General features: G+C 41.5%; 1 protein-coding gene across 1 annotated transcript in view; it reads right to left on the bottom strand.

Moving 5' to 3' along the window:
- col7a1l (collagen type VII alpha 1-like) overlaps window positions 1–22,986 on the bottom strand; it is a 43,175-nt gene extending 20,189 nt beyond the window's left edge. Inside the window, exons 1-46 of the mRNA XM_068307207.1 lie at window positions 22,890–22,986; window positions 18,260–18,479; window positions 15,382–15,562; window positions 15,103–15,262; window positions 13,990–14,083; window positions 12,723–12,896; window positions 12,446–12,609; window positions 12,041–12,170; window positions 11,854–11,970; window positions 11,588–11,743; window positions 11,126–11,242; window positions 10,749–10,895; window positions 10,541–10,660; window positions 10,299–10,457; window positions 9,681–9,794; window positions 9,436–9,585; window positions 8,874–9,011; window positions 8,564–8,710; window positions 7,807–7,926; window positions 7,267–7,413; window positions 6,489–6,695; window positions 6,266–6,405; window positions 5,973–6,096; window positions 5,477–5,620; window positions 5,172–5,359; window positions 4,892–4,972; window positions 4,664–4,681; window positions 4,539–4,565; window positions 4,338–4,403; window positions 3,579–3,659; window positions 3,456–3,482; window positions 3,245–3,289; window positions 3,055–3,129; window positions 2,881–2,976; window positions 2,747–2,773; window positions 2,562–2,615; window positions 2,333–2,404; window positions 2,191–2,250; window positions 2,003–2,038; window positions 1,881–1,925; window positions 1,664–1,699; window positions 1,478–1,522; window positions 768–839; window positions 614–646; window positions 255–326; window positions 56–115 (exon numbers count right to left, since the gene is read on the bottom strand). Coding sequence (XP_068163308.1) covers window positions 56–115; window positions 255–326; window positions 614–646; window positions 768–839; window positions 1,478–1,522; window positions 1,664–1,699; window positions 1,881–1,925; window positions 2,003–2,038; window positions 2,191–2,250; window positions 2,333–2,404; window positions 2,562–2,615; window positions 2,747–2,773; window positions 2,881–2,976; window positions 3,055–3,129; window positions 3,245–3,289; window positions 3,456–3,482; window positions 3,579–3,659; window positions 4,338–4,403; window positions 4,539–4,565; window positions 4,664–4,681; window positions 4,892–4,972; window positions 5,172–5,359; window positions 5,477–5,620; window positions 5,973–6,096; window positions 6,266–6,405; window positions 6,489–6,695; window positions 7,267–7,413; window positions 7,807–7,926; window positions 8,564–8,710; window positions 8,874–9,011; window positions 9,436–9,585; window positions 9,681–9,794; window positions 10,299–10,457; window positions 10,541–10,660; window positions 10,749–10,895; window positions 11,126–11,242; window positions 11,588–11,743; window positions 11,854–11,970; window positions 12,041–12,170; window positions 12,446–12,609; window positions 12,723–12,896; window positions 13,990–14,083; window positions 15,103–15,262; window positions 15,382–15,562; window positions 18,260–18,359 — 4,566 coding nt within the window. The 5' untranslated portion in view covers window positions 18,360–18,479; window positions 22,890–22,986. The remainder of the gene's footprint in view (window positions 1–55; window positions 116–254; window positions 327–613; window positions 647–767; window positions 840–1,477; window positions 1,523–1,663; window positions 1,700–1,880; window positions 1,926–2,002; window positions 2,039–2,190; window positions 2,251–2,332; window positions 2,405–2,561; window positions 2,616–2,746; window positions 2,774–2,880; window positions 2,977–3,054; window positions 3,130–3,244; window positions 3,290–3,455; window positions 3,483–3,578; window positions 3,660–4,337; window positions 4,404–4,538; window positions 4,566–4,663; window positions 4,682–4,891; window positions 4,973–5,171; window positions 5,360–5,476; window positions 5,621–5,972; window positions 6,097–6,265; window positions 6,406–6,488; window positions 6,696–7,266; window positions 7,414–7,806; window positions 7,927–8,563; window positions 8,711–8,873; window positions 9,012–9,435; window positions 9,586–9,680; window positions 9,795–10,298; window positions 10,458–10,540; window positions 10,661–10,748; window positions 10,896–11,125; window positions 11,243–11,587; window positions 11,744–11,853; window positions 11,971–12,040; window positions 12,171–12,445; window positions 12,610–12,722; window positions 12,897–13,989; window positions 14,084–15,102; window positions 15,263–15,381; window positions 15,563–18,259; window positions 18,480–22,889) is intronic.
- Window positions 22,987–25,047: the final 2,061 nt, after the last annotated feature.

Below are 25,047 nucleotides of genomic sequence, written 5' to 3'. Positions count from 1 at the left end.
CTGCTTCACTATTATATAATGACATAATAGCTTCCGATGGTCAATGGTGACTCACCCTCTCACCGTTTTCCCCCTTTGGACCTCGCTGTCCCGGAATCCCAAAACCAGGGCTTCCCTGTAAACATCAAAACAACTCATATGTGTGTTTTTATCCATCCCAACAGCTATAAATGCTATTTTTATAGGTAAATCTGAAAAATACTGAAACACAAAAAACAAGAAAAGTATGATTTGAGGTATTCCTCAGAAATAACCTTCTCTCCTTTGTCTCCTTGTTCACCCTTAATTCCCTGGGGTCCCGTGGGGCCAACTGGACCAATGTCTCCCTGACAAATGGAAAATATGTAAACTTAATAAGAATTATAGTACAATCCCAAGTTTAAAAGTGGAGCACAGATGGAGAAGTATGGGGTCACATGTTTCTATGCACCAATAAAAGTTGAGCAATGTCTGAAACAAAATAAGTTGGGTTTGTTCTTTCAGGCCGCTGTAAGCAAATCTGATCAGAACAGTCATGTAATCCTGATGAGGTTCAGTGTTAGATTCTTAGAAAAATAACAACTTAGTTCTATTGATGAAAATAATAAAAATAAAACTAACTCTGGTTACTTACCCTTGCACCCTTTTTTCCAGTTGGGCCGATTATCTGCCATGATGACAAAAAAAAAAAATCAGGTGCTTAATTGAGTGAATTAGTGCATTGGCTGCAATTTCCTCCGGGATTAATAAAGTATGTATCTATCATTCTATCTATTTAGTTTTCTTACACCCTTGGCAGGATCTCCAGGGGCCCCACTGGGACCCTCATCTCCTTTTAACCCCATTGGCCCAGTCAGTCCCTGAAAAAATCAAATGAAATGAAAAATGATTGTGAATTATTTGGATTTTTACTTCACTGCTAAAAGTTTTTTAACATCATTTATATATTCTTCTTCTGAAATCATTTCATAAGCAATTTTATATTTGCTATTTTGCTAAAACAAAACTTTTTAAATGAAAGAATGCGACAAAAAAGGCAGGAATATGGTCCTCAGGACGTCTGTTTATCACGACTGGCTTTCACAAAAGCCTACGCTGCCTCAAATTAAAAATCACTGATGCAGGGCAAAATGATCCATTTGCTGAAGATGCCCACTGAGCTTTAACGTTTGGCTCACAATTCTATCGTATAATAAAAATCATGGATAAAACCTAACCTCGAAAACCAAGAACAAAACGGCTTCCTTGATTATTTATTTATCAAATTAAATGTCTGCACAGAGACAGAAAACAATTTTTTGGCCAGTAGTCGGAGTTGAGTGAAAACAATGTTATTTTCTTCTTCTCCTAGCTGGCATTGTAATCAAAGTAGACTTTCAGGGTAGATTTTAAGAGGCTCAGGTGAGTAAATGGGAACAATTATCACTGCTTTGTTTTCTTAGGGAACTATTTTACAAGTAGTGTGAATAATATACAATATGTTATCTGACGCACTCACTGTAGGTCCTTGAGGTCCTATTGGTCCCAAATCTCCTCGTTCTCCCTGGAAATGCAAAACAATTTCTTTTAATCTAATTTTTAAATATTCTTGAACATGCTAACATGTTTCTGTTTTCTTCATATTTTATTCTCCATCATATTAATCCTGGGTTAAATAGCGGACATGTGAACGGGATGCTCTCACCTTGTCCCCTTGCTCCCCTTTGAATCCCTTTTTCCCCTGCAGGGAAGAAAATGAATCCTTTCATCACAGATTTTTTCACAATAATCATCCTTTGTTAAAAAATGCACAGTGTCAACTCATGAGGATACTTTGCAATTAATTCCTATGCACTGGAGGGTAAGAACCTAGAGGAAATCATTGCCAGCTTTCCAATAATAGATAATGATAAAGTGCGCACCCGTGGACCGATGATTCCCTGGACACCGTGCTCACCACGATCACCCTTAAGAGATAAATTCCACAGTCCATTAAAGAACTAACAGAGTGTTTTATGTTCAAAAGTAATCTCCAAACTGTTACCTTGGGCCCAACTGGTCCTATTAAACCAATATTTCCCTGCAAAACAATTAGGCAAAAATTGGATTTCATTTTAGTACATTCAAAGCATTTTTCTTTTTTTACAAAAAATGCTTTATTGTATCAAAAATTAAATAAAATAATACTATCAAATATTCTGTTTTTTAAAGTGGGCTTTCACTGTCATGAACCTTCTCTCCTGGTTCTCCTCGGGGACCTTGAACACCCTGTATGCCGATTCCTTCCTCGCCCTGCAATAAATTAATGATTACTGAGTGTCGTATTTGTGTTTTTATGGTCAAGTGTAAACTTGTAGCTGTTTTTTTTTTTTACCTTCTCTCCTTTCTGCCCAGGTAAACCCGGCACGCCGTCGAGGCCAATTGGACCAGGCAGACCCGCTATACCCTGCAATCATTTGCATACGTGTGCGTGAAAAAAAAACAAAAAACCTCCCAAAATTCACTAATTATTTTTCAAAGGTCGACTCTTAATCTTTAATCTTTAATTTGTCTTGTTCAATGTTCTTTGCAACCTCCAATAATTTTATCAACTGTGTGCTTACATCTCTTCCCGACTCTCCTTTGTCTCCTTTCAGGCCCGGCTTCCCACGTAAGCCCTTTCAAAATTAATGAAAGCATTATCAGATTAAAAACGGGATTCATATGCAAGCAGCCCAAATTTATATGCATGATATATATTCTGTTAATTAAATTCTCCAGTGCAGCTAATAAAAGCCCTCGTACTCACTTTTGCTCCTGGTTCCCCAGGATCTCCCTACACATAACATTCAGTAAAAAACAAAAAGTGCTTGTATTAACAATATATAATAAGTGGTGGGACATCTTTATGTTGTGAAAGCATTTGGAGATTTTTTTTTTTACCTTCAGCGATATTCCCTGTGGCCCTGGTAGCCCTGGTTGACCATTTTGTCCAGGAGCTCCCTTGACACCTGGTAAACCAGGAGGCCCCTGAGGACCCTGGAAAATGAAATTTTTTGAAATGTCCCAAAGTTCACTGCTGAAAAACTTTTTATTCTAAAATTTGTCAAGACTCACCGAAGATCCAGGCTCTCCTTTTCGTCCAGGAACAAAATTTGTGTCTGCACTGGCTAGAACGTAACCAGGTTCTCCCTAATTTAAAAAAAAAAAAGAACCAAAGTAGATAAAATCCAGGAGACGAATGTCTCATGAGATCAAATTTGAACAGAAAGCAATCAGTATGGATGAACATTAACGTTAGACCTACTCGCTCTCCTCTCTGTCCCTTTGAACCCGGGAGTCCAGCTGGACCCTGTCATGGACAGAAATGTGAACATAGCATCATTCTAACAGATGTGAACAATATTCAAACACACATTGCCTTTCAAGACGAGATGTCAAATTTAAAAGATTCGAGTTTTAGTCTCTCACAACAAAGTATTTTCATTTTTTATGTCATAAATCTATTTCCATCTCACCATATCGCCTGGAATGCCTGGCAGGCCCTGAAAAACAAAGCAAACATTATTTTCAGACCCAGAGAAAAATGAAATGAACCTAAAACAAGTCAGAGTAAATTTTTTTTAAATAAATGAGGTTACCCGCTGGCCCGCAGAACCAGGAGGTCCAGCTCTCCCCGGTCGTCCCGGCAACCCAGGTATACCATCTGCTCCAGGAGGTCCCTGCCATATTAAAACATTTTAGTCTGTCCTGGAAAATCAAATTATAGCAAACACAGTAAAGGAAACTGACGAACACAGCAGTTAGAGCCAGTTTATGAGGCTGGAATCAGTGCAGATGAAAAAAGTTATTCCAAAAGCAATTTGACAGAGTTGAACCAATGAAAACGTGCAGTTCCAACACTGGACTGCAGCAGTAAACACACCTTCATCAGTCTGTAGGCATGATTCAGCATCATAGGAACATCTGTTCATAGATGCTTTGGTCTTCTCTATATTAGTAATCATAATAGTCATCTTAACTCGCCTCTGTAGCATTTAGTCTTTTGTCTTTATGTTAATTTTTTAAAAATAATTTGCTAAATATTTGTTTTTAAAAGGCAATGAAGAACTGGACCATGAAGAAATGTTTCAAGAGGTCAGAAATGTATTCAAGAACCTTGATCATCATTCCCCAGTACGTATCTATGGGTTAAAGCATTTATATATCACTAAGTTTGCTCATCACTCCAAAATATTTCTGTGGAAACATCTTTTTCATTCAAACGTTTTGCTCGTCACTCATTAATATCTCTGCATTAACCTTCCATTCTGAAAATGTTTACTGCATACAGCCAAACCTACGTGACTAGCCATGCTTATAACCACCACTGACAATAGCAATAGCATGTTGATTCTTACCTTTTCACCTGCTTCTCCTTTGGTGGAAGTGAAAGGATCATACTGGCCAGGGCTTTGCCTAAATCTCTACAAAATGGGAAAGGCAACAAAAAAAAAGAAGAAAAGTAGGAAAACTAAAAACAAACAAACAAACAAACAAACAAACAAACAAACAAACATAATGACGTTGAAAAGAAAAGTGGAATGTTGATGCAAACATACCAGGCCTCCAAGACCAGAACCATCTCCCTGGAAAAACGAGAGTAAGAACACTAGAAATGAATAACTATGCTTTTATACGCATTTCTATATAGCTGTAATTTTTAAACAAATTCCAGTTAACTCACCTTTTCACCTTTTTGGCCCTGAATAAAACAAACAAATTATGTAATTATTAGTTTGTGATTACTTGTGCTGCTGTTGAAGATATAATTAACAATATCAATGCATATTTGTATCCTTCGGTCTTGCAATGATTCATACCCTAATCTACATTTGGATGCTCGTTGTTAACATTGGTAATGATGATGATGAGGGCAGTAGGAGGAGGAAGAGGATGATGATGTTGTGCCTACCTTCAGACACTGGGAGGGGCAGGGACCATGAAGCTTCAGCAGCTCATCTGGGACTTCAGTCGGGGTGTCCTCCTGAGTAAACTGAAGAAGAGTCAGAAGGCAACGTGAACAACTGATGTCAGGTGAATAACGGCGTTAGAGCATTTCCACTTCCAGAGTCTTTAAGAGTGGATTGAAAAAGAGATTGAAAGTGTGTTTAGGAGTCTTGATGCATCCAATGAGGTTTAGGTAAAAGATTTACATCTAAAGATGAATATCATGTGTCTGACTTTCATCTTGCCTCATCTTTCAGGTTGAACTCAGAGAGTAGTTCCTCACTGCAGATGCTATTGATAAATTCTCTCTCAATAGAGGGGAAGTCGTCGAAGGTTGGTGAGAAGAAGATATTCTTGTAGTTGGTAGGTGTTGCTATTTTATTCAGCTCCTCAATGTCCGCATTGGCAACTCCGACCGCCAGGATGCTGACGCCTAGAGAATCACAGATTGTAAATACAACACCTTCAGATATTCATCAGAAATATATTTCTTTACTATATTCATGTTTGTAACAACATTTAGGATGATTTATGACAAACGTTCATGCACCCAGAGCACGTGCGATTCTCGACGGTGGCACCACGTCATCCTGGGCCCTGCCATCTGTAATGAGAACCAGGATGTGGGCCACGTCCTGTCTCATCCCCAGAGACTCCTGGAACAGTTCCTGCAGAATGTAGCTGATGCCTTTTCCTGAGGGGACACAAAAGTATTTAGGGGAAAAAAAATAACCTCCTTTCTTGTCTCAGCCAAACCACTTTTGCAGTGATGCTGCACATAAACATATGGAGATGTATCATTACTGCACATTATTGATCAATTGGTTTAGTTTCTATAGCTCCTTTCATAACACAAGACAGACTTCAAAATAAGGCAACTACAACATGAACATTTGTCTTTATATCGCTGTTTCACATGTCAGCGGTGAGCAGGTCCATCGTTACAATATTTTCTATCCACCAGCATGACATCGATGTTAAGATTTAAATAGCGTTTAATTGCAGTGACGAGCAGAGAAGAAGGAGAGTGCATCCGTGTCACGAACCTGTCCTGGTGTTTCCTCCTACGTAACGCAGCGCCCTGAGCGCCCTGAGCACTGAGGTCCTGTCTTTAAGGTCGTTCAGACGGAATTCAATCCGCGGCTCATCGCTGTAATGAACAACGGCTATCTGAGAGAAGATTAAGGGAGAGAGTGAACATCACAAGCTGCTCTTCTGAACTTCATTTTACTCCTTTGTTTTCATGATTATGCATCTCCATTGTCTACTAATTTAGATTTAGCCAATCAGAAGCCATAAACTGGACAACAAATAGGAAATAAAGCCCTGAAGAGCTGACCTGAGTGGCCTGTGGGCCAATGACAGGAAAATAAGTGGCCACTCTGAATATGAAGTCCTTCATCTTGATGAAGTTGTTGGGGCCGATGCTGGAGGATTCATCCACCAGGAAGACTACATCTGCTTTGCTCTTACCACACACTAATAAAAGACAAGAACACACAACCTTCACCACATGTTCACCATCTACTGTGGTGTCTTTGCAAAGCTCTAACATACAGTACCTGGTCTTGGTATGGTGGTGGTTTCAGCTCTGGTTGTGGTTAATCTGAGGGAGGTGACTCTTGGATGATCTGGAGGCTTCCTGGTGGTTATGGGTCTAGTCGGGGGGCTCTGGGTGGTCCTGGTGGCCGTGTGAGCGATGGTAGTGTTGGTGATTTGAGGAGCGAGTGTGACAGCCTGGATCGTTGGCAGCAGAGGATCCTGTCCCACTGAGAAGCACAACAAAATAGATTATTAAACCTAAATCACACTCTTAAGATTCCCTGAGGGAAAGAGATTGCTGTGGTTGCTGTGTTCAACAGATGGGATGCAAAGGAAAAAAAAAAACAAGATTGGATCCCTTGTGAACTGTACTTGTTTTTTTTCTGCATCTCTCAGTTAGCAAGGACTTAAAAATAATTTCCTGGGAAACATCCTTAAAGCTGTCCAGTAAAATAAAAATGAACATAAAAAGAAAGTCAGTGTGCCAATTTATGTAGGTACCTCTAAACTTTTGTGGATGTATTATTAAATTTCATTGAGTTGTGGGTTTCAGTTATAATGGTATGAATGCGATGAAAAAAAGTGTTTATTTGAGAGCTTGAAAGTCTAAAATGCAGTGAAAATATTGTCACATCGAGATAGTTTGGTCTGTCATGTCAGTGAACTAGCTAGCATGTAGCTGGGATGCTCTACACAAATGAATTGCTCTATGTTTAGGCTTGAACCAATAAAATCAATGATATAATCTCAGGGGCTAATCAATAATCATGATAGCGTGTCAGATGAGAGATGCCTCACATATTCTCTGATACACCGTGCTTATGGGGCCCACCACTTCACCATACAAAGGTCTGATGGTGAAAATGTAAGTTCTCCCATACAGCAGATTGAGGATCTTATAGGAGGTGATACCAGGACCCAGCGTCTCAGTTTTAGTCTCCAACACTGAAAAAAATAACACAAAGAAGAAGTTCATTTAATCCCCAGGAGGAGTAGGCGCAGGAAAAGAAAAGGAAACGTCCATTCATTCTGTAATCAAGTTGTTTCTCAAGCCGTCAAACTCGTGCAAAAAGATGAACATTATATTTTGGTGAATACTGTTATTTATATTTCCCTCTGCGACAAATAAGCGCTTATGCTGAGACTCAATTCACAACGCAATAATAGGTAGCATGTTTCATCTACCTCAACCCCTGGAGGATCTAAAAAAAACCATATCATTGTAGTAACACTGTGCTCTGAATTGATTTCTGAAACTAATGGCACTTTTATGTAAACCTGTGAGTCTATTCACACTTTTTATTTGGTAAGCCTGATTAAATAAAGGGTGAAGCTGACCGGAGATGTGCCTCCACGTCACACGATATCCAGAGACGCCGGCCACACGGGTCCAGTTGAGAACGGTGCTACTGTCTGTCGTGTTCAGAGCGGCAAAGCCATCGACCTTTGGAAGATCCACTGAAGAAGAAGGAGAAGAAGAAAAAGAAGAAGAAGAAGAAGAAGAAGAAGAAGAACAAGAACAAGAACAAGAACAAGAACAAGAACAAGAACAAGAACAAGAACAAGAACAAGAACAAGAACAAGAACAAGAACAAGAACAAGAACAAGAACAAGAACAAAAACAACAACATGATGATAACCAAGGCATTCATGTTGCTCAAACATTTGCCACAGAAGCATGATCAACATTTACAGATGAACATGGAGGCTTAATAACATGGAGTTGATATCAGCAGCTCCAGTTCTCTCTCCTGTTTACATTGAAAAAAACTGATTCCTGCACAATGTGGAACACACTCAATTTATTCGAATGGAAGATAATGAAGGCTGGCTTTGGTGCCCATATGAATAAAGCAAACCAATCGGCTCAATAACATCCATATCAGTTCATTTCTGAAGCGCGAAGTCAGGGGAAGATAAAATAGTTTGATGGAGAAAATGAATAGGAAAATATTCTGACTGAATAGTTTCAAAATTCAAACATAGAAGTTATCTTTTTCACAAAGATTTAAAATACATTGTGTTGCTGAAATGACTAATATTTTCCAGAATCCTCTGATCCAAACACCTCATACTATTCAGGGCTGAGACTCACGGGTGCGGGCCGTCACCAGGACCGGGCTCCCCTCCCTGTTCCCCACCATGGAGGACACCTGGATCTTATAAGCTGAGCTCTCCCTCAGGTTGGGAATGGTGAAGCTGGTGGAGGCAGCAGATAGCACTTGGGACTGTTCATCACCCCCTAGAGGACCAAATGATGTCCAGCATGCAGAATATGAATTTAAATTGGATCGGATGAATGCAAACTGTCTAGGAAAAATTCAATAGTTGAGATAAATTTGATCATTATTCAGCAACACTGGTAGAATGTTTTAGTTGATTTTGTGATGAATAGTAATCCATACCCAGGAAGGGGATCCAGGAGACTTTGTATCCAGATACTCCTGGTATTTTCCTCCAGGACAAGGTGAAGGAGTTGACGCCGATATCGACAACTTTTACTTCCCTCACTGCCTGGACTGTCCCTGAATCGGAGACAGCAGCTGCAAAATAACACAAAACAATGATAATTAACACAGTTTTCATCTTAATTTTATACCAAGTGACTGTGCTCTTGAACTATAATTGGACGGAATCCAAAAAACTCTGATCTGATGCTGTTCTCCTTCCACACCCTATCATTAGCCGATGTAATGGCACGCTGAGTCAAAAGTGTGACAGTGATAAATTCATAGCGTCTCTGCTGATTCAGACAAATCCTACCAGCGACAGCGGCAGGAACTGTGGTTAAAATGGGAAGAGCAAAGCACATGACTTGTCAGCGGAACAAAGACACAACAAGGACGCCATGGCTCGGGATGAAGAAGTTTGACTCCCCTACCCATTTAATTACAATGTGGTGCACAGCTGCTCAGAGCTATTTGGATCCGGTTTAAATAAACTGTGGCTTCAGCCCCCATTCTCTACCTGTGAGCTGAGATAGGGAGATTTCTGGTCCCTCTGAGTTGCCGTACACTGCACAGATGGAGATGGTGTAGGTGGACTGTGGGTTCAGGTCTTCAATACGATGGGACAGAACTGTGCGGTCCAGGTAATGGGACTGAGGGCTGCTATCGGCTGCATGCACACAGATACACATCATTACATTAGTATTAAGTACCACACACAGTGTTTGACTTAACCATGATGGTATGCCATTAAATATATCTTACCTGTGCTCCAGGAGAGTTTGTATTCAGTAGCTCCAACAATGGGACTCCACTCCACAACTATGGAGGTACTGGTGTAAGATGTGACCTTGAAGTTCGACACGTAGCCCAATGGAGCTGCAAACAGAGACAGACAGCTCTCCAGGCACTTTTAATAGGAAGGAACTGCAACTAATTAATGTTTAATGAATATAAATGACACGCAGCATCACACGACTCGAGCTTTGTTCCACATAAGTGAGGAAAACTTTAGTAATGAAGTCTCAAACTCTCTGCCGGGTCACACAACGGTGACCAAAATGGATGACAATGGTAGTTTAAATTGGTATATGACTTTTTGCTTATAATATGACATTAAAATAGTGTACCATGATAAATGACTAAACAGAAAGAAGTAGAAAAAACAAGACTTCAACGGTCATTTGTTCGAAAAGAGATGATCTGAAAAATTAAAAAAGAACTGGAAGATTATTTGAATCTTACAGATTGATGATCTTCAACTTGTACGGTGGTTCATTGTATTTTCACAGTGTGATACTTCCGGGAGCAATCAGATGACTTTATATGAAAACAAATACTTTGTGGGGCTTCAGAGGGGAGGGAGTCACATCAACTACTCACAGGTTCTGAAGGTAGCGGAGATACCGGGTCCCACCAGAGATCCAAAAAGGACATAGAGAGTGAGAACATACTCCGTATCGTGGGCCACGTTCTTCAAGTGGTACTCTGTGGTGCTGCCGTTCAGAGCCAGCTGCCTGGGACGGTCCCGACCGGTAAATTCTGAGATCCACATCAGAATGACAGCACAGTGACAACACTCTGACTTTCTACCCGATGTTTGGTGTAGAGAGAGCACAAATCACCTGGAGTAGGTCCCCAGGCCAGCCTGTACCCTGTGGCTCCTGGGACGCTGTTCCAGGAGATCACAGCGGCGGTCGTGCTCACGGCAGACACCTTCAAAGTTTGTACCGCGCTGCTTTCCACTAACGCAAACACACACAGTGAGATACACAAGGTCGTTCATGTTTTCCCCTTGTCACTAATGTTCTTCATAACAAGTGTCTTGGTTACATGTGTTGACTTTCGCAGAGGTGATAGGTCCCTCTGTGTCTCCAAAGATGGGGTTGATGGTGATGGTGTACTCGTAGCCTGGATGGAGGCCCTGGATCATGTAGAAGTTAAAGGTGTCCCCAAGGTTAATGTTCTCTATGTGGCCGTCTGAAAGAGACAAAAATATAAAGAAGTTCTGCTATACGTCAGCGCTGGACTGATCTTTGAGGTTGAAGAGCGTCCTCTTTGCAAAAACCGACTTCATCCTCAAATGTTACTGATAGTCAAACTTTCCTTTTGGGGATACGTGAAAACGTAGTTTGATGTCACTGACGTTTCTATAAAATCACACTTTTGGCTCAAGTACTTATACCTATACAAAAGATGAAGAGCTGCACCTTGAGATTCCCATGTCAGACGATATCCTGTTGCTCCTTTAACTGAAGTCCACCTCGCCTGGACTGTATCTGTGGTTGCGTTTTGGACCAGGAACTGCTCAACTTGTATGAGCTTCACTAAGAAACACCACAAACACATGCAAAAGACACACATTACAAATTTTAGTAGAGTCAATTTAGCGATCCACTAATTTATCAAGAGAAAGTGATTGTGAGAGTGAGCTATAGAGCGCATGCTGGGATTTTTTCTAAAACAACAGCGCCATGCTGTGGCCACTTTAGGGTACTTACACCTTCAGCCAACTTCCTTTTGTTACCTTTTAAACTAAATTAGATTTTTTTGATTGGTTAGTGATTGAAAGTGTTTTGAAAGAACACGTCAAGTGTTGAATAAGTGAAATCATTAATCTTTGGCTTTTCTGTTCAATTTTTTTTTATATTATTATAAAACAATTCACTTACATGTCATTCCCACTACTGAAACTGGTTCACTTGCTCCTTGGGGGTAAATTGCATATATACTTATAATGTACTTCTTATCCTCATCTAGGCTATCAATCACATGGGAGGAGGTGTCTCCAGGAAGCAGGTGCTCATAAGTAAATCCTGGACGTTTGGCTGCCGGACAAAATTCCAAAGAAACAAGAAACAAAAGCCACAAACAAAATTATTTGATTATGTAATGTCGATGCATTATAATCACATAATAAATATGCATGCATGCATACATCTTGGGATAAAGATTTTGAATCCGTCCAGTGTCCCTAAAGGAGGCGTCCAGCCCAGGCGGAGGGAGAACAGACCCTCCTCAATGACACGAAAGTTTGACACCTGTGGCAGAGGAGCTAAAAAAAAAAAAAGTATTACTTTTGCATTTTAGAAAATAGTGCATGAGCTGATGTGCAATACACCCACTTGTTTGGACGATGGTGGTTGCAGAGTCCCCTATTAGGTTTGGGTAGACGGCGTAAACGGTGAGGGAATAAGATGTTTGAGGACTGAGATCTGTGACCAGTGCTGCGTTCACATCTGCCTTCAGATCAATCTGGTCAGACACAGAGGATGGCAGAATGAGGATCGGCTTTGCTTGTGTGAGCAGTGATAACTTGATTTAACGCCGCTTCATGTGGACGACAGAACTCTGATGTTACTGAGCACGACAAGAACCCGTCTCATTTTCACACCCACGGATTGATGTTCCCAGTCACACTTGGGAATATGGACATTATGAAAAGAATCAAAGAAAAAATATGTAACCTCCATTTTAAATTAAGTTACATGGCAATACTGGCGTCATCGTGCTCATGATTTATCCGTCACCTGTCTCTGCTGCAAGCGGAGGAGGTGCCCCTTGATGCTGAGAGGGGTGACCAGGATCCGGTATCCGGTGATGCCACTTGTGGCCTGAGTCCATGTCAGTCTGAGGGAACTGTGGGCCAAGTCGCTGACCTGCAAGTCCCTGGGACCCACCACACGCTCCTCGACTAGGATTGTTGCAGACCGAAAGGTGGGGCAAAATGAAATGAGAGAAAATACATCAAACACGTAAGTTGGTTTGGATCAATTTCAGTGAGAAGACAGTTTAATTTCCACTTACCGGGCTGAGAAGTTTTTACAGGGCGTGGCGGCTCGGAGGCGGTGACACACACTCTGCGGGAGAGTTTGGGAAGGATGGAGTCGAGGAGGGAGTAGTCCAAGGACAATAATAGATGCTCCTCCTGTGGCTCTGACACCATCGACCTCAGTTCTGACACATCAGCACTCCTGACACCTGGTCACAGTACGCACACACACAGGCACACACACACGCACGCACGCACGCACGCACGCACGCACGCACGCACACACACACACACACACACACACACATTCCTTTCATTCCTTTCTGCATTACTTTTCTACAACACTAGGGTGTGCTGTGGTATCTTTGGAACTTCATTCTATAATACTGTACCCCATTCGGATGTGATCATTCCCATGTAGACTACAGTGCACACACACAGAGACTTAATTTAAATGCTTACTGGCTCCTAACTTAAGTGTGGCCATTGTTTGTGTTTGTCAGGCTCTGGTTTGTGCGAACAGACCCCGAGATTCACACAAACCAGGGTTGAAATATTGGCTTTGAAGAGTTTATTCACATTAACAGTCAATATGAATAAAAAAAAACAACATGATTTTGTTTTCTTTGGAGCTGTTTCTACAAACAGAACATGCATCTTGATACATATAATATGTTATGTTATCCACGCTAAACAGGCTCCGGAGGCAAAAGGGATTTTGCACGAGTACAAAAGAGCGTGTGGAGCTTCTCCTCCAGAGTGATGAACGAGGGGAGCAGGCCTCAGTGTCAGAGGTGGAAATGGGGGACAGTGAATCGCCTAATGAAAAATGGCTGCGATTAGCACACCATCGGCTAATGAGCAGTAATTATTGCACAGCTCTGAAAGGAGTGAGCCGTGGCCTCGTGTTCTCATGCATGTGTGTGGGAGAGAGAAGGGGAGATATGGGTGAACAAAAACTCCTGGGGAAATAGTTGTGTGCGTCCATAAGCAGAATAAAATTATGTAGGACAAAGTCAGAAAATGCACTTTTAAAGATGCTGCCAAAGCTGAATTAATCTTTTGCTTGATCTTACATTCATGCTTGATAGACGTCTTTACGTCGGTGCACCCAGATGCACAGACGCCGGCGTCTCGCACAAACACCCATACCAAATCCAATGAATCCAAATGTACAAAACACGGATTTCTAACCGCAAACGCTGGCGATAAGCAGGCAGAGCTCGGATAAAATCTGAGGGGATTGCTGCTGAGTTGTTGTGTGGATATTGAGGGAATTCACAAACCAGGCTGCACACTAACCCACTGCAAAGAGAGAGATGCCGTTGTTGGCGACCGCCGTGGCCACAGCGTCAACCTGGTCGTCCGAGCGTCCGTTTGTGATCAAAACAGCGATCTGAATGGCAGGAAGGGATAAATAAAAGAACGAATCAACAACTTTTTTTGGTCAAACGAACATCCTCACCGTTAGCATTATGCACAATAATCCCAGATGGATTTTTTGACATGGTTTGACTCATTATTTAACTCATACATAAATGATGAGAGCGATGCAGAGGCTGGATTTCAACTCAGACTCCTAATTCACCCATTAATGAAAATATACTCGTACCATTTAAAATTCATTCCTCAGTCAATGAAGAAGGAAGGTTGGAAGGAATCAGTATGAACATATATCTGCCTTTCTGCATGTGCTCCAGCTGTGTGATTCAATACAACAGCCTAATCCTCAATTCTCTGCCTTCCCACATCAAGTGTGCTGCTGCAAGATGATTTGCAAGCACACTCATGGATTGAGAGATGATTGGAATGCTAACCAGTTATGCCACTGAGTAGGACTGTCAGAGAAATGTGGCTGCCTGGGAAGGAGAGCTGTTTCAGAGGGCATTTCGATATTTGATGAGGCACTCATGAGACAAGTTACTGAAATTTACCTTTAGGTTAGGGTTTGGAGTTAAGACCGCTATCATTTTTGACACATAATTATTCAAGATCCTGTGACCAAGGAGATAAGTCCCTCTCAAATGGACTTTTTTTGCAGTGTGTAATCATCCCCTGTCGACAGTCATTTTGCCCACTGAGCTGTGTTGACTGGAGGGGGACAATTTATTGTTGTCATCTTTTTACTTCTGCAATAAAATGCAAGGAAATGTTTTACTGGTTGTAATCCAAACATAAAATAAAGCTCTTAATCAGATTCACAGTGGAAAGGAAATTCAGTGTTTGCTTTTGTCCCGCAGTAATTCTAAAAGCACAAATACAGACTCCTTACTAGTCTTCGCCTTTCAACGAAACTTAATCGTACAATATAAGTTCGCTGGCGTGTCAGCGAAGGCAACAAACTAAAAAAAGACATTAAAAAGTTGTGTCTTGCTTGATGTTACGCACAAACTATTTCGGACACTGGTATTGTACCTTTGGGGCGTGATCTCGACTGATGGCGGGGCTGAACACTTGATCGATCAAAAACTGGAGGGCGTTGCCAATTCGTCTGGACCCGCCCTCATAGGGGAGGTCTCTGACGGCTCTGAGGACCTCCTCCAGCGAGCCGTAGTCCGTCAAAGCAATCCTCATCCTGCGGGAGAAGAATGGATCAGGTAGGATTCATCAATCACAAACAAATCAATTCATTTTTATAACCTCGACCTTAGCTATTTTCCAAAAACAAACAAAATGTTTTGCAGCGTGTTTTACCTCGGGACGTCCCCAAAGACAGTGACTCCAAAGCGGACGCCCTCCGGTCCCACCACATTGCCCTCAAAGGAGGAGATGATGGTGGAGATAAAGTCCTTGACACTGGAGAAGCTGATCTCACCCACACTCCAAGACTCATCCACCAGAAACACAATGTCTGCCTGCACCACCGTCCTGCAGGCTGAGGGGGGGAGAAACAAATTAGCTTGTGCACAAACACCAAGGAGCTGTGGCCTAATATTTTATAATAAAAGGATTTTAGAAAATAAAGCATCCAAACAAAGCTTTTTAAAGCTGTTAATGGAGCTTTAGCTTCATTTGTTTAATCCCTGTGCTGTCCACCAGGTAGTAGTCTTGTTCCATCACGCTGAGGTTTTCCCTTTCAGTTACTTATGACATGGAGCCAAAGCAGCACACAAATCCCCATGAATTTCTAATGAGACACAAGTGAGCCAAAGACACTATCAATATTCCGAGCACTCCGGCGATAAAACTTTAGTACAGCGATGAGGAGGAACGTGTAGAATAATAAGGTAAACACACCCAAAATCAGGGTTAGTCCCCTTGCTCGAGCAAACAATCTCATTTAACATACTGATCTGCTGTGTTTGGCAGGATTCACAATGCGCAGTTTAAATAGCCTGACGTACACACACACACACACACACACACACTGATGCATACACACCCTTAAATTAGCCACGGCATTGCCCTCTCTGATGCACACACAACTGCACGAATTCCCAAAGCGATATACAGCACCATGCTCACAAATGCACACACACTCCATACAGAAATGTGCTGCAGGTGCAAACTCCTTTTGAGTCAATACTCTGGTATTACATATGCAGTAAACCACGGTGACGACAGCATTGATTAGGCTCGTGAATAAGAGATAGGAGCCAACGATCGCCCCTTAAATGATAACTCAGCCTCTCTGCTATCGTCTTTTTCATTACGGAGCTGTCTCACCTCCATTATCTAACCCCTCTTCTTTTGGCTGCAATCCCAGGATTCAGCAGGGGCGACATATGTCTTCGGCCTGTGGTGACCTAACATTATGCTCCCCTTCTCACATAACTATAACTCTTCGGCCACACAGCAAGAAAACAAAATATCAATGGAAACCCCATTTATACCAGTTAGATCCAGGTTAAACCACCAATGCAAGCAGATGAGGCGGCAAGCATGTGGCTTCTCCATTTGAGATACATTTTCTACTCCACATCTGGTGAAAATTCAAGCTAAGAAACAAGCAGAGGCTGGACTCTGTCAAACAGACACAGGATGAGGTGGAAAACAAGATCAATTATCCACAAGTTTGTCCGTCTGCACCAGCAGGAGAGAACCACATGCCGAGGAGAAGGAGGCAAGGCATGCTGCGAGATTACGAGTGATTTTCTTGAAGGTTGTCTACGCTAATATCTCAAAAGGCGTTGGACGACCGTTGATTCATGCTCCACCTGTAGTTTTTTTTATTCTGCTACAGAGAAAAAGAGTGTAGGAAATAATCAAGGTCAGGATCAAGATGAATATGTAAACCATCAGGGTGAACAGAGACTAGTAGAATGAAAATATCTTCAGGTGTCATCTAGGTAAATGCAAAGTTCAAGCATGACAAATGAAGAAAGAAGCAGAAGCTAAGCTAATAAGCTAATCCATTAATGGAGCGATTTAAGTTGTGGCCCAAGCAACTTTTGTCAACTAGGGAGAGTTTCTTTTAACAACAAAGTTGTTTGAATTGGAAAATACAATTTGGCTCAAATAGATGCTCTTAAAAATTGGTAATGTAACAGAAATAAGCTCCTAATGGAGCACATTAGGCACTCATAAGGAAGCGAGAGCAAAAAAGCATCACATTAGGAATATTTATTTTGTTTGCTTGGGAGAAGCTAAACTCTATGACACATGTATAATAGTAGTAATAATAATACAACCTTATACAAAGTTGACTCTAAATGCAACTTCAGTTGAAAATATTTGCGTAAAAGAAACATTAAAATGCCCGTAGATGCTGGAATTAAAATTATTCAGTTTTTCCTTTCACACAGTCATTTAGCTCATTATTAATATAAAATAATTTTCGGGGCTTTCAGGGGTCAGTCGGCTGACTGATCTCAAATTGACCGTAGGTAACTCCTGCCGTGTAATATAAATGACTGAGCTCTAAGAGTTGCTACAGCTGGTCGTACGGTGTGACATGATGGCGTGCGAATTAACGCTTATGAGAATAAACGGGTCTCCAAAGCAGCAATTGCTACAAATATGCCTCGGGCTATTTATACTCATCCATAATTATTCTGCCCAACAACTTTACCTGTCGGTTTCTACCAACTACCTCCCAGGTGGAGGGGATCTAACTTTTGATTGGCTGATTGACCTTACGGTGACATCCAATAGCACCTGAGGCAGGCGGAGAGCTGTGCTGTACTGGTTAGCAGATGTTTTAATTCCCTGACTAGATAGAAGAGAAACTGGAGCTGGGTTGATGTCGGCTCCATGTAGCAACTCATGTGTGGAGATTTAATGATGGAGAACTCGCACAGACTATATTCACCGAGCACCTGCTCATTTTTTGGCCTGTGCAGACAAGTCATCTCATTTAAAGATATATGCACATAGCTGGATATCAAGCATATGGCAGTGAGTGACTTATAAGCGACCAATGATACCATCAGGCAGCATCTTTCAGTCGCAGCACCCCGTAAATGCGTGCAAAAATTATGGAGTCGCTCCGGTACAAAATGTGTTTTAAGCAGAATAACATTTTTATTTCTGTGACAGATTTTATTGTCAGGTACTCTTTTAAAGAGGGATCAGTAAAGGAAAGTCAGTGAGCTCTAGTGAGACCTTTCTCCGCATGAATGCCAGCTGTTACCTTCAGCTTGTCCTCTGACGCTTTGATGGGAGAGAGAAAGGGAAAGTAGAAAGATCCACACGGCGACGCGACCCATACTCTTCCTCCTCTGCCTCCTCATCCTCCACCTCCTCCTCCTCCTCCTTCGATCACCTGTTCTTCCTCCTCGTTCCTCTCTTCACTGATACCCTTCCAGGATTCTGTACCCAGATCATTAATTCCTTGTCTTCTCTCCTTTTATCTGAAAGCAGGCAGATAAATAGAGAGTGGGTGAAAATCCATTTGAGACATTTAGAGTTAAAACATAGTCGGCCTTTAATTAGTTAAGGACTTTTTTTTAAATCTCTGTTGGCACACTGTTCAATAAAAGTATGGGAGAATATCTTAGCAAGCAGCTTCATTTTGATATCTGTTGTTCTATAGAACAAAAGATCCAATTTACAAGAAATTATCTCCTTTTTGTTTCATTATTTTTGCAATTATTAAAGCCAATATACACACACAAAAGGTCTATCCAATATGGGCATCATTAGAGGTAATTATTACAGTCATATTTTGCTGAGAACATGCAAACTACACCCAGAAAGGCCTCCACCATGTCTTGCAAAACTTAAACTGGCAAAGTTTCAAAAATGGCTTCAATGAGATCACATTTTTGACATGATTTTTAAATAGTGCAGCTAACTTTGCACTGATGCCTAGGATGTTAGCTAAGGGAATAGTGATGGTCTTCATCAATGTTTAAAAAGAGTGGATGGAAGGATGATCTGTCAAAGAGACTAAATGGAGGCTGACCTACGGTAACACTCAAGAATGCATAACTTCAGCAGCATAAAAAGGAAAGTGAAGATCAGTCCTGAGGCTGCAGCATTTGCCTTCAACTATTGCGTGGAGGCAACTCAGTCACTTTGAAAAATTTTAGATGATTTACTGGATTATTATCTCCCACTGAGATTATACCCCAGATGGCAATATCTGAAATCAAGTGGAGAAGCGTGAATTAATGTACAAACTTGTTCCTCGACGGTTCGTTTCGAGTTCAGCTCGAGGATCCTGCAGCCAAAATGTGTTGAGTGCTAAAACCCTAATCTCAAATGAATGTTGAGAAGCGCAGGAATGTATCAACAGAGAGAGAGAAACATTCAGTTAAGTGAGCCTAATCAAAGTCTCAGGAGAGTAAACCCAACACTTCAATCAGCACGCGACACACCGTCGAAGAAATCATGCTGCAGTTAGGGATTATCCCATTTGAAATGAATGAGCCCCCATGAGAGAGAACACGTTCCACACATTAGCTGTGATGTAGGAAATGCTTTTGCGCCGCCACCATTTGCATTAGCTTGCTAACTGCCATACGTCTCCATATACGCAAGCTTGAGTAGTCGTGCATGTGTGTGTGCGTGTGTGTGTGTGTGTGCGTGTGTGTGTGTGTGTGTGAGTGTGCTGCAAGGACATGTGCTTTTGCAAATTCATGAGTTTAACATCAAAGACGGATCAACCTTCACTCGGGTACAGGTGTCCTTTCTGACTCGCATCCCATCTAAACGATAACACATTTCAGCAATAAATTGATATAAAATAATAAATCACGTCTATGCAGAACAATCTGATTTACAGAATCTTCCCCGGTGAGTTCACCGGGTCCATCTGATGAGCTCACCAGCAGATTGAAGTGAAATCTGGCTTGAACTCTAATATAACACAGCCAAAAAAAAAAAAGAGAGAGAGAGAACCAACATTCCCACCTCACATACCAACAGAGATCTAAGATCTGCCTCTACATGTATCTTCTTATAACAGGAGTGCACCAAGGAGAAATGTGTGTTGTGATGAATGAACGTGAGTGCAGGAGTATTATCACATCAATGCAACAGTGGGGTCTTCATGGAGGTTTACTTGGGAGACCAGCACAGCTCGAGGCAAACGTGAGCTTTATGAGGGCTTTCAAATATTTTTGAAGCCATTCTTTGGTGGTTTGAAGTTTCAAATCTTCAGTGGGATCTGCTCCTACTGCTATGCTAACATCTGTGGGGCACAGTCATGTAAGGTAACACCAGGTTGTTGGTTCTAGTCTCAAGAGTCTAGTCCATACAGAACCCTACACAGGATAAGCAAGTACAGAAAATACATCTTAGAGCTCACAGTCTGGAATTAAACAGGACCGTTTGGGATTTTTCTCTCGTCTGACAATGAGGAGCGCTTAAATACAAAGGTGACACGATCAGCAGCTAGACAGCAACGGCTGTTAGAGTTTAAAAGCTCCAAAGGCTTAATATTTACCTCATGCACTCATCTGCATAGCATATCAAGGCCCAACAGTAACCTCCACTTCAAGTACTGTATGTGAAAAAGCTCTTCAATGATATTTTTCCATGACAAAGGTGACACAATAAGAAACTTTGAAAAAGCTCTAACCATGACTGTATCAGCATGTATTTAAAATAAACTTGAGAAGAAACGCCACTAAATTCATTGTTGTGTCAGAGTGAGTGTTTCTGGGTTGACAGATTGATGTGATGCAGGAGAAGAGACATTTCAGACAAATGGATGCCATTAAAATCATTTTGATTTGCTTCCCAAATGGATTTACCATCATGATGCCACCATAAAATTACTTTAGAAATTTTCCACAAACAATAAATTATTCCAGCTGCAATTTTCATCAATTGATTATATGAAATGCTGCGTGAAACATGTTTGACATAAATGAGGATTTTATGACTACAATTACCAAAATGAAAATGAAATAATGAATAAAACATCCTTAGGTTAGATTGACAGTGAGCACAGGAGAGAACCAGAAACAAAAATAGCTTAGAAAATAAACCAGAAAATCTATTTTTAGCTTGACAAAACAGTTCTGTGCAGTGAAAGAGAAATTCAGGTAGTCCTCAACTTATCAACAGTTGATTTACGAGCATTCGGCCATACAAACACACGTCACCATATCTGACTATTGCACTGCAGTTCCGCTTTTTCACCACAACTGTCGCCGAGCAGCACCGCTGCCCTCTCGCATCTTCAACACTCGTCTACACTTCTTCTTGTTTGTTGTTGTCTCTGTGAGCAACTCAGAGCAACAGGCTTTGTATGTTTGTATGATACTTTACTGTTTATCATGGGTAATAAAGTAAAACACTAGTGAAGGAAGTTGTGGTGCCGACGATCCCTCTGATGAACTCAAAAGGACCTGTACTACATTATATTTCATTTATGTCTTGTTTTTTGTCCTGTAATTATTTCTGGTAAGTCTTAGGGAATAGTAACTCAGTATTTAAATGACCTCAAACGGCGATTATAGATTTAATAAATAACAATTTACAAATATACTGTATACACACACACACACACACACACACATACACACACACATCCATGACTCACACCATGTTGGGATCGCAAGCACTTTGTTCAGCCTGGCTGAGGAGACAGTGTGTGTGTGTGTGTGTGTGTGTGTGTGTGTGTGTGTGTGTGTGTGTGTGTGTGTGTGTGTGTGTGTGTGTGTGTGTGTGTGTGTGTGTGTGTGTGTGTGTGTTGAATCCAAGGCTTCAGTTTATCGCAGGAGGATTAAATCATGTTACAAAATGATCTTTACTGTCTCCGGCCCTTATAGTCCCTCTCCGGTCCCTATCTCCTTTCCACACACACACACACACACACGCATGCACGAACGCATGCACACACACACACACACACGCACAAGCACACACACGCACACTTACACGGCATATGCCCCTCAGTGTCGAACTGCATGTCAGCTATTTCTACATAATGCCATTTTCCACCTCACCACTTCACAGGATGGATTATACCCATAGGTGAAGATCTCAGGGCACACACACACACACACACACACACACACACACACACACACACACACACACACACACACACACACACACACACACACACACACACACACACACACACACACACACACACACACACACACACACATGCTCACACATCTCTGAACTACATTGTTTGATAGGTGATAAAATAAAGTTCAGATTTCTGGCCTAAACACACACTCATGCACCACCCACAAGCTGCAACAAAATGTCTTAATATCACTTTACGTTTGCAGTCAGAAATCACCAGCAAGTCTATGCATGAAAGGAAAGAATTCAAAATCAATTTGACATAAATTGTAACCCCTGACAAATCTCTTGCAAACATCTTTTAGTCATGAAGACATTACAGTTGCCATAAGCGTAAAATATTTGACATCATTCTTTTACACTCTTATTATGGCTGGAGGTGTAAAATATGGGTATAACTTCTCTCTGAAATTTTCCTAATAAAGACAAACATGCAAGTGTGCATGCAGTTCATCTACAGTGCATTTGTAATGTGTGTTTTTGCTAGTAAATGGTCTTGAGGTGAGTGGAGTGTATCTTCAGTCTGCAATAAAGGTGTAAACAGCAAGAGGAAATATCAGATGAGTGATGTTTAAAGAAAAAATATACCATAAAGAGCAGCAGCAAAGGTTCGATTTAAAGCGTTGGCTTAAATCCAAGCACTTCATCTGTAACAAAGGGTATCTGGATAGTTTAGAATTCAAAACTGCTCTGTGAAGAACCACATTAAAGCAGTTAAAGCACCGGGCTCTGACTATGGCCTTAAAACGGGCCTGCACGTCCTCACTTACCGCTACAGACAAGTAAATCATCATTATCTTCCTAATCCAGGTGACCTCTTGGCCGTCAAGGGAGGAAAAATATCCACAAAAAAAAATGTTTCATCCACGTCAGTAGGAGAAGTCTGGAATTGGTATTTTATTCCTATAGAGGGGGTTATTAGAGATAACCTACGGAATTGTAAGAGAATCAATGGGCGTATCTGAGCGTCCGTATCCGAGTAAAAGTAGGAAGGTGTGTTTGAATGTCAGCGAGTGGATGAATGACTGCTGAGGTGCAGAAAAGTTTTGGAAGAGGGGAGGAGGTGAAGCTGCTGTAACCTGTTGGCTCAGAGACACACAGATAGAGAGACAAAGAGAAAAAGGTGGGAGTTACCGTGAGCTTTGACCCTTCTAGGAATGCACCGTAATGCAGTGCGTGCGTGTGTGTGTGTGTGTGTGTGTGTGTGTGTGTGTGTGTGTGTGTGTGTGTGTGTGTGTGTGAGTGCATGTGTGCGTGCGGACACAGACATATCCTTCTTCCCTTTCCTTCAGGGTAAATAAGTGAGCAGTTACATAAAAAATGTGTTGAGGACTTTGAGGTTGATTCGCTCATCATCATCTCCAATTATTCGGTAGGAGGAATTTTGAGTAAAGCAAAACTTTCTTGGCAAATGCAATTCATTTTCAAGATCTGACACCTTATCTTGTTTCACTTGGCAACAAATGTGTAGTTTTTGTTTTTTTTAAATGAATGAAAAAATTCCTGGCGTGATTTTAATCAAATTTGCACCCTTCCTTTAAACGTCCTCTATTTTAGGTAATACCAAAGGTGGAATATACCAAGGAAGCAGGTAAAATAGTTCAATGCATGCCTCTAAATTTAGGTTTTGTCTACTTCATATATATCTCCCCACACCCCCACCTCACCCCTATACCCCCCAAGTCTGTAGAGCAAACAGCTCCACAAAACAGAAAATGAGTAAAACAATAAATCTGTCATGTTTAACAAGTCCCTGTGAGTCTGTGCGTGTCTGTGCGTGTGTGTGTGTGTGTGTGTGTGTGTGTGTGTGTGTGCATGCGTGCGTGTGTGTTTGGTGTAAGTCAAGGGGCAATGGGTCAATTTTAACGGTGGACTCCAGGAATGCAATGACCAGTTTAATAGGTTAACCCAGCTGTCAGTCTTGACATGCTATAACTCAATGCACACACACACGCACGCACGCACGCACGCACGCACACACACACACACACACACACACACACACACACACACTGATGTTGCTTTATTATTGTTCAGTCTAGGGTCTTTGCAGATAAACCTGGTGCGGTAAAATGAAGTAAATATGGGGAACTCTGGTTACACATCAATCCAGTCTGATCTATTTTGGAAGTAGCTGTTTATGGATGTGTGTTTATGTCGCTGCACATCAGTATGTTTCATTGATACGGCAAAAAAGGCTGAGTGTGAAGCAAAGCCGAGAGAGTCAATAACGATTCCGCTGCGGAGTCTGACTACCTATTTGGATCTTTATCACATCACCACCTCAAACCGTAAACTTCCACCACATCGCCATCTTGATAGCTTCCCAGGCTCTATTACATCATGGGTGAATAAACCCAACTGTCTTTAAAGAACAGGTGTGATTAGAAATAAAAGATGCTGCAGACCTGTTGGGGGTATTCAGATGGGGAAGATTAACTAGCCTTGTCTCAGCTAATTGCGCTCCGTCTCCAAGTGGGCCTAAATCCTCCCCTGTCGCGAGAAGGTGCCGGCACGAAAGTGAGCTTTGATTAAATTCACGCTGTAGGCGAACCAGAAAACAATCATGTGGGTTTGGGAGCCAAAGAGGAAAAAAAAAAAAGAAAAGAAGAAAAGAAGAAGAAGAAGCAGGAAAACAAGCTAAGAGTGCATTGAATTAGTGAAGCCGTTGGGAATTGAGCGGGAAACGCTTGTGATTCAGGTTATTAAGGCTGAACAGGGGATCCGGGCGTAAATATGACAGGCAAACAAATAAAAAGGTGTAAAAATTTATGGGTGTGTGTGGTCCTCAGGTGGAGGAGTCCCAGAGACTCGCTGGCTTTACTGGCAGCCCAATAAAATATCAATCATGGGTAATTACATCCCTTATACAGTATATTAAAAAAATCTCCACAGAATTCCGCCCACCACAAGTTAAAAAACACATTT

The sequence above is a fragment of the Antennarius striatus genome, chromosome 22 (assembly GCF_040054535.1).
Source record: "Antennarius striatus isolate MH-2024 chromosome 22, ASM4005453v1, whole genome shotgun sequence".
NCBI classification, from domain to species: domain Eukaryota; kingdom Metazoa; phylum Chordata; class Actinopteri; order Lophiiformes; family Antennariidae; genus Antennarius; species Antennarius striatus.
Note: the sequence above shows the minus strand (reverse complement) of the source record. Positions and strands in the feature narration are given on the sequence as shown.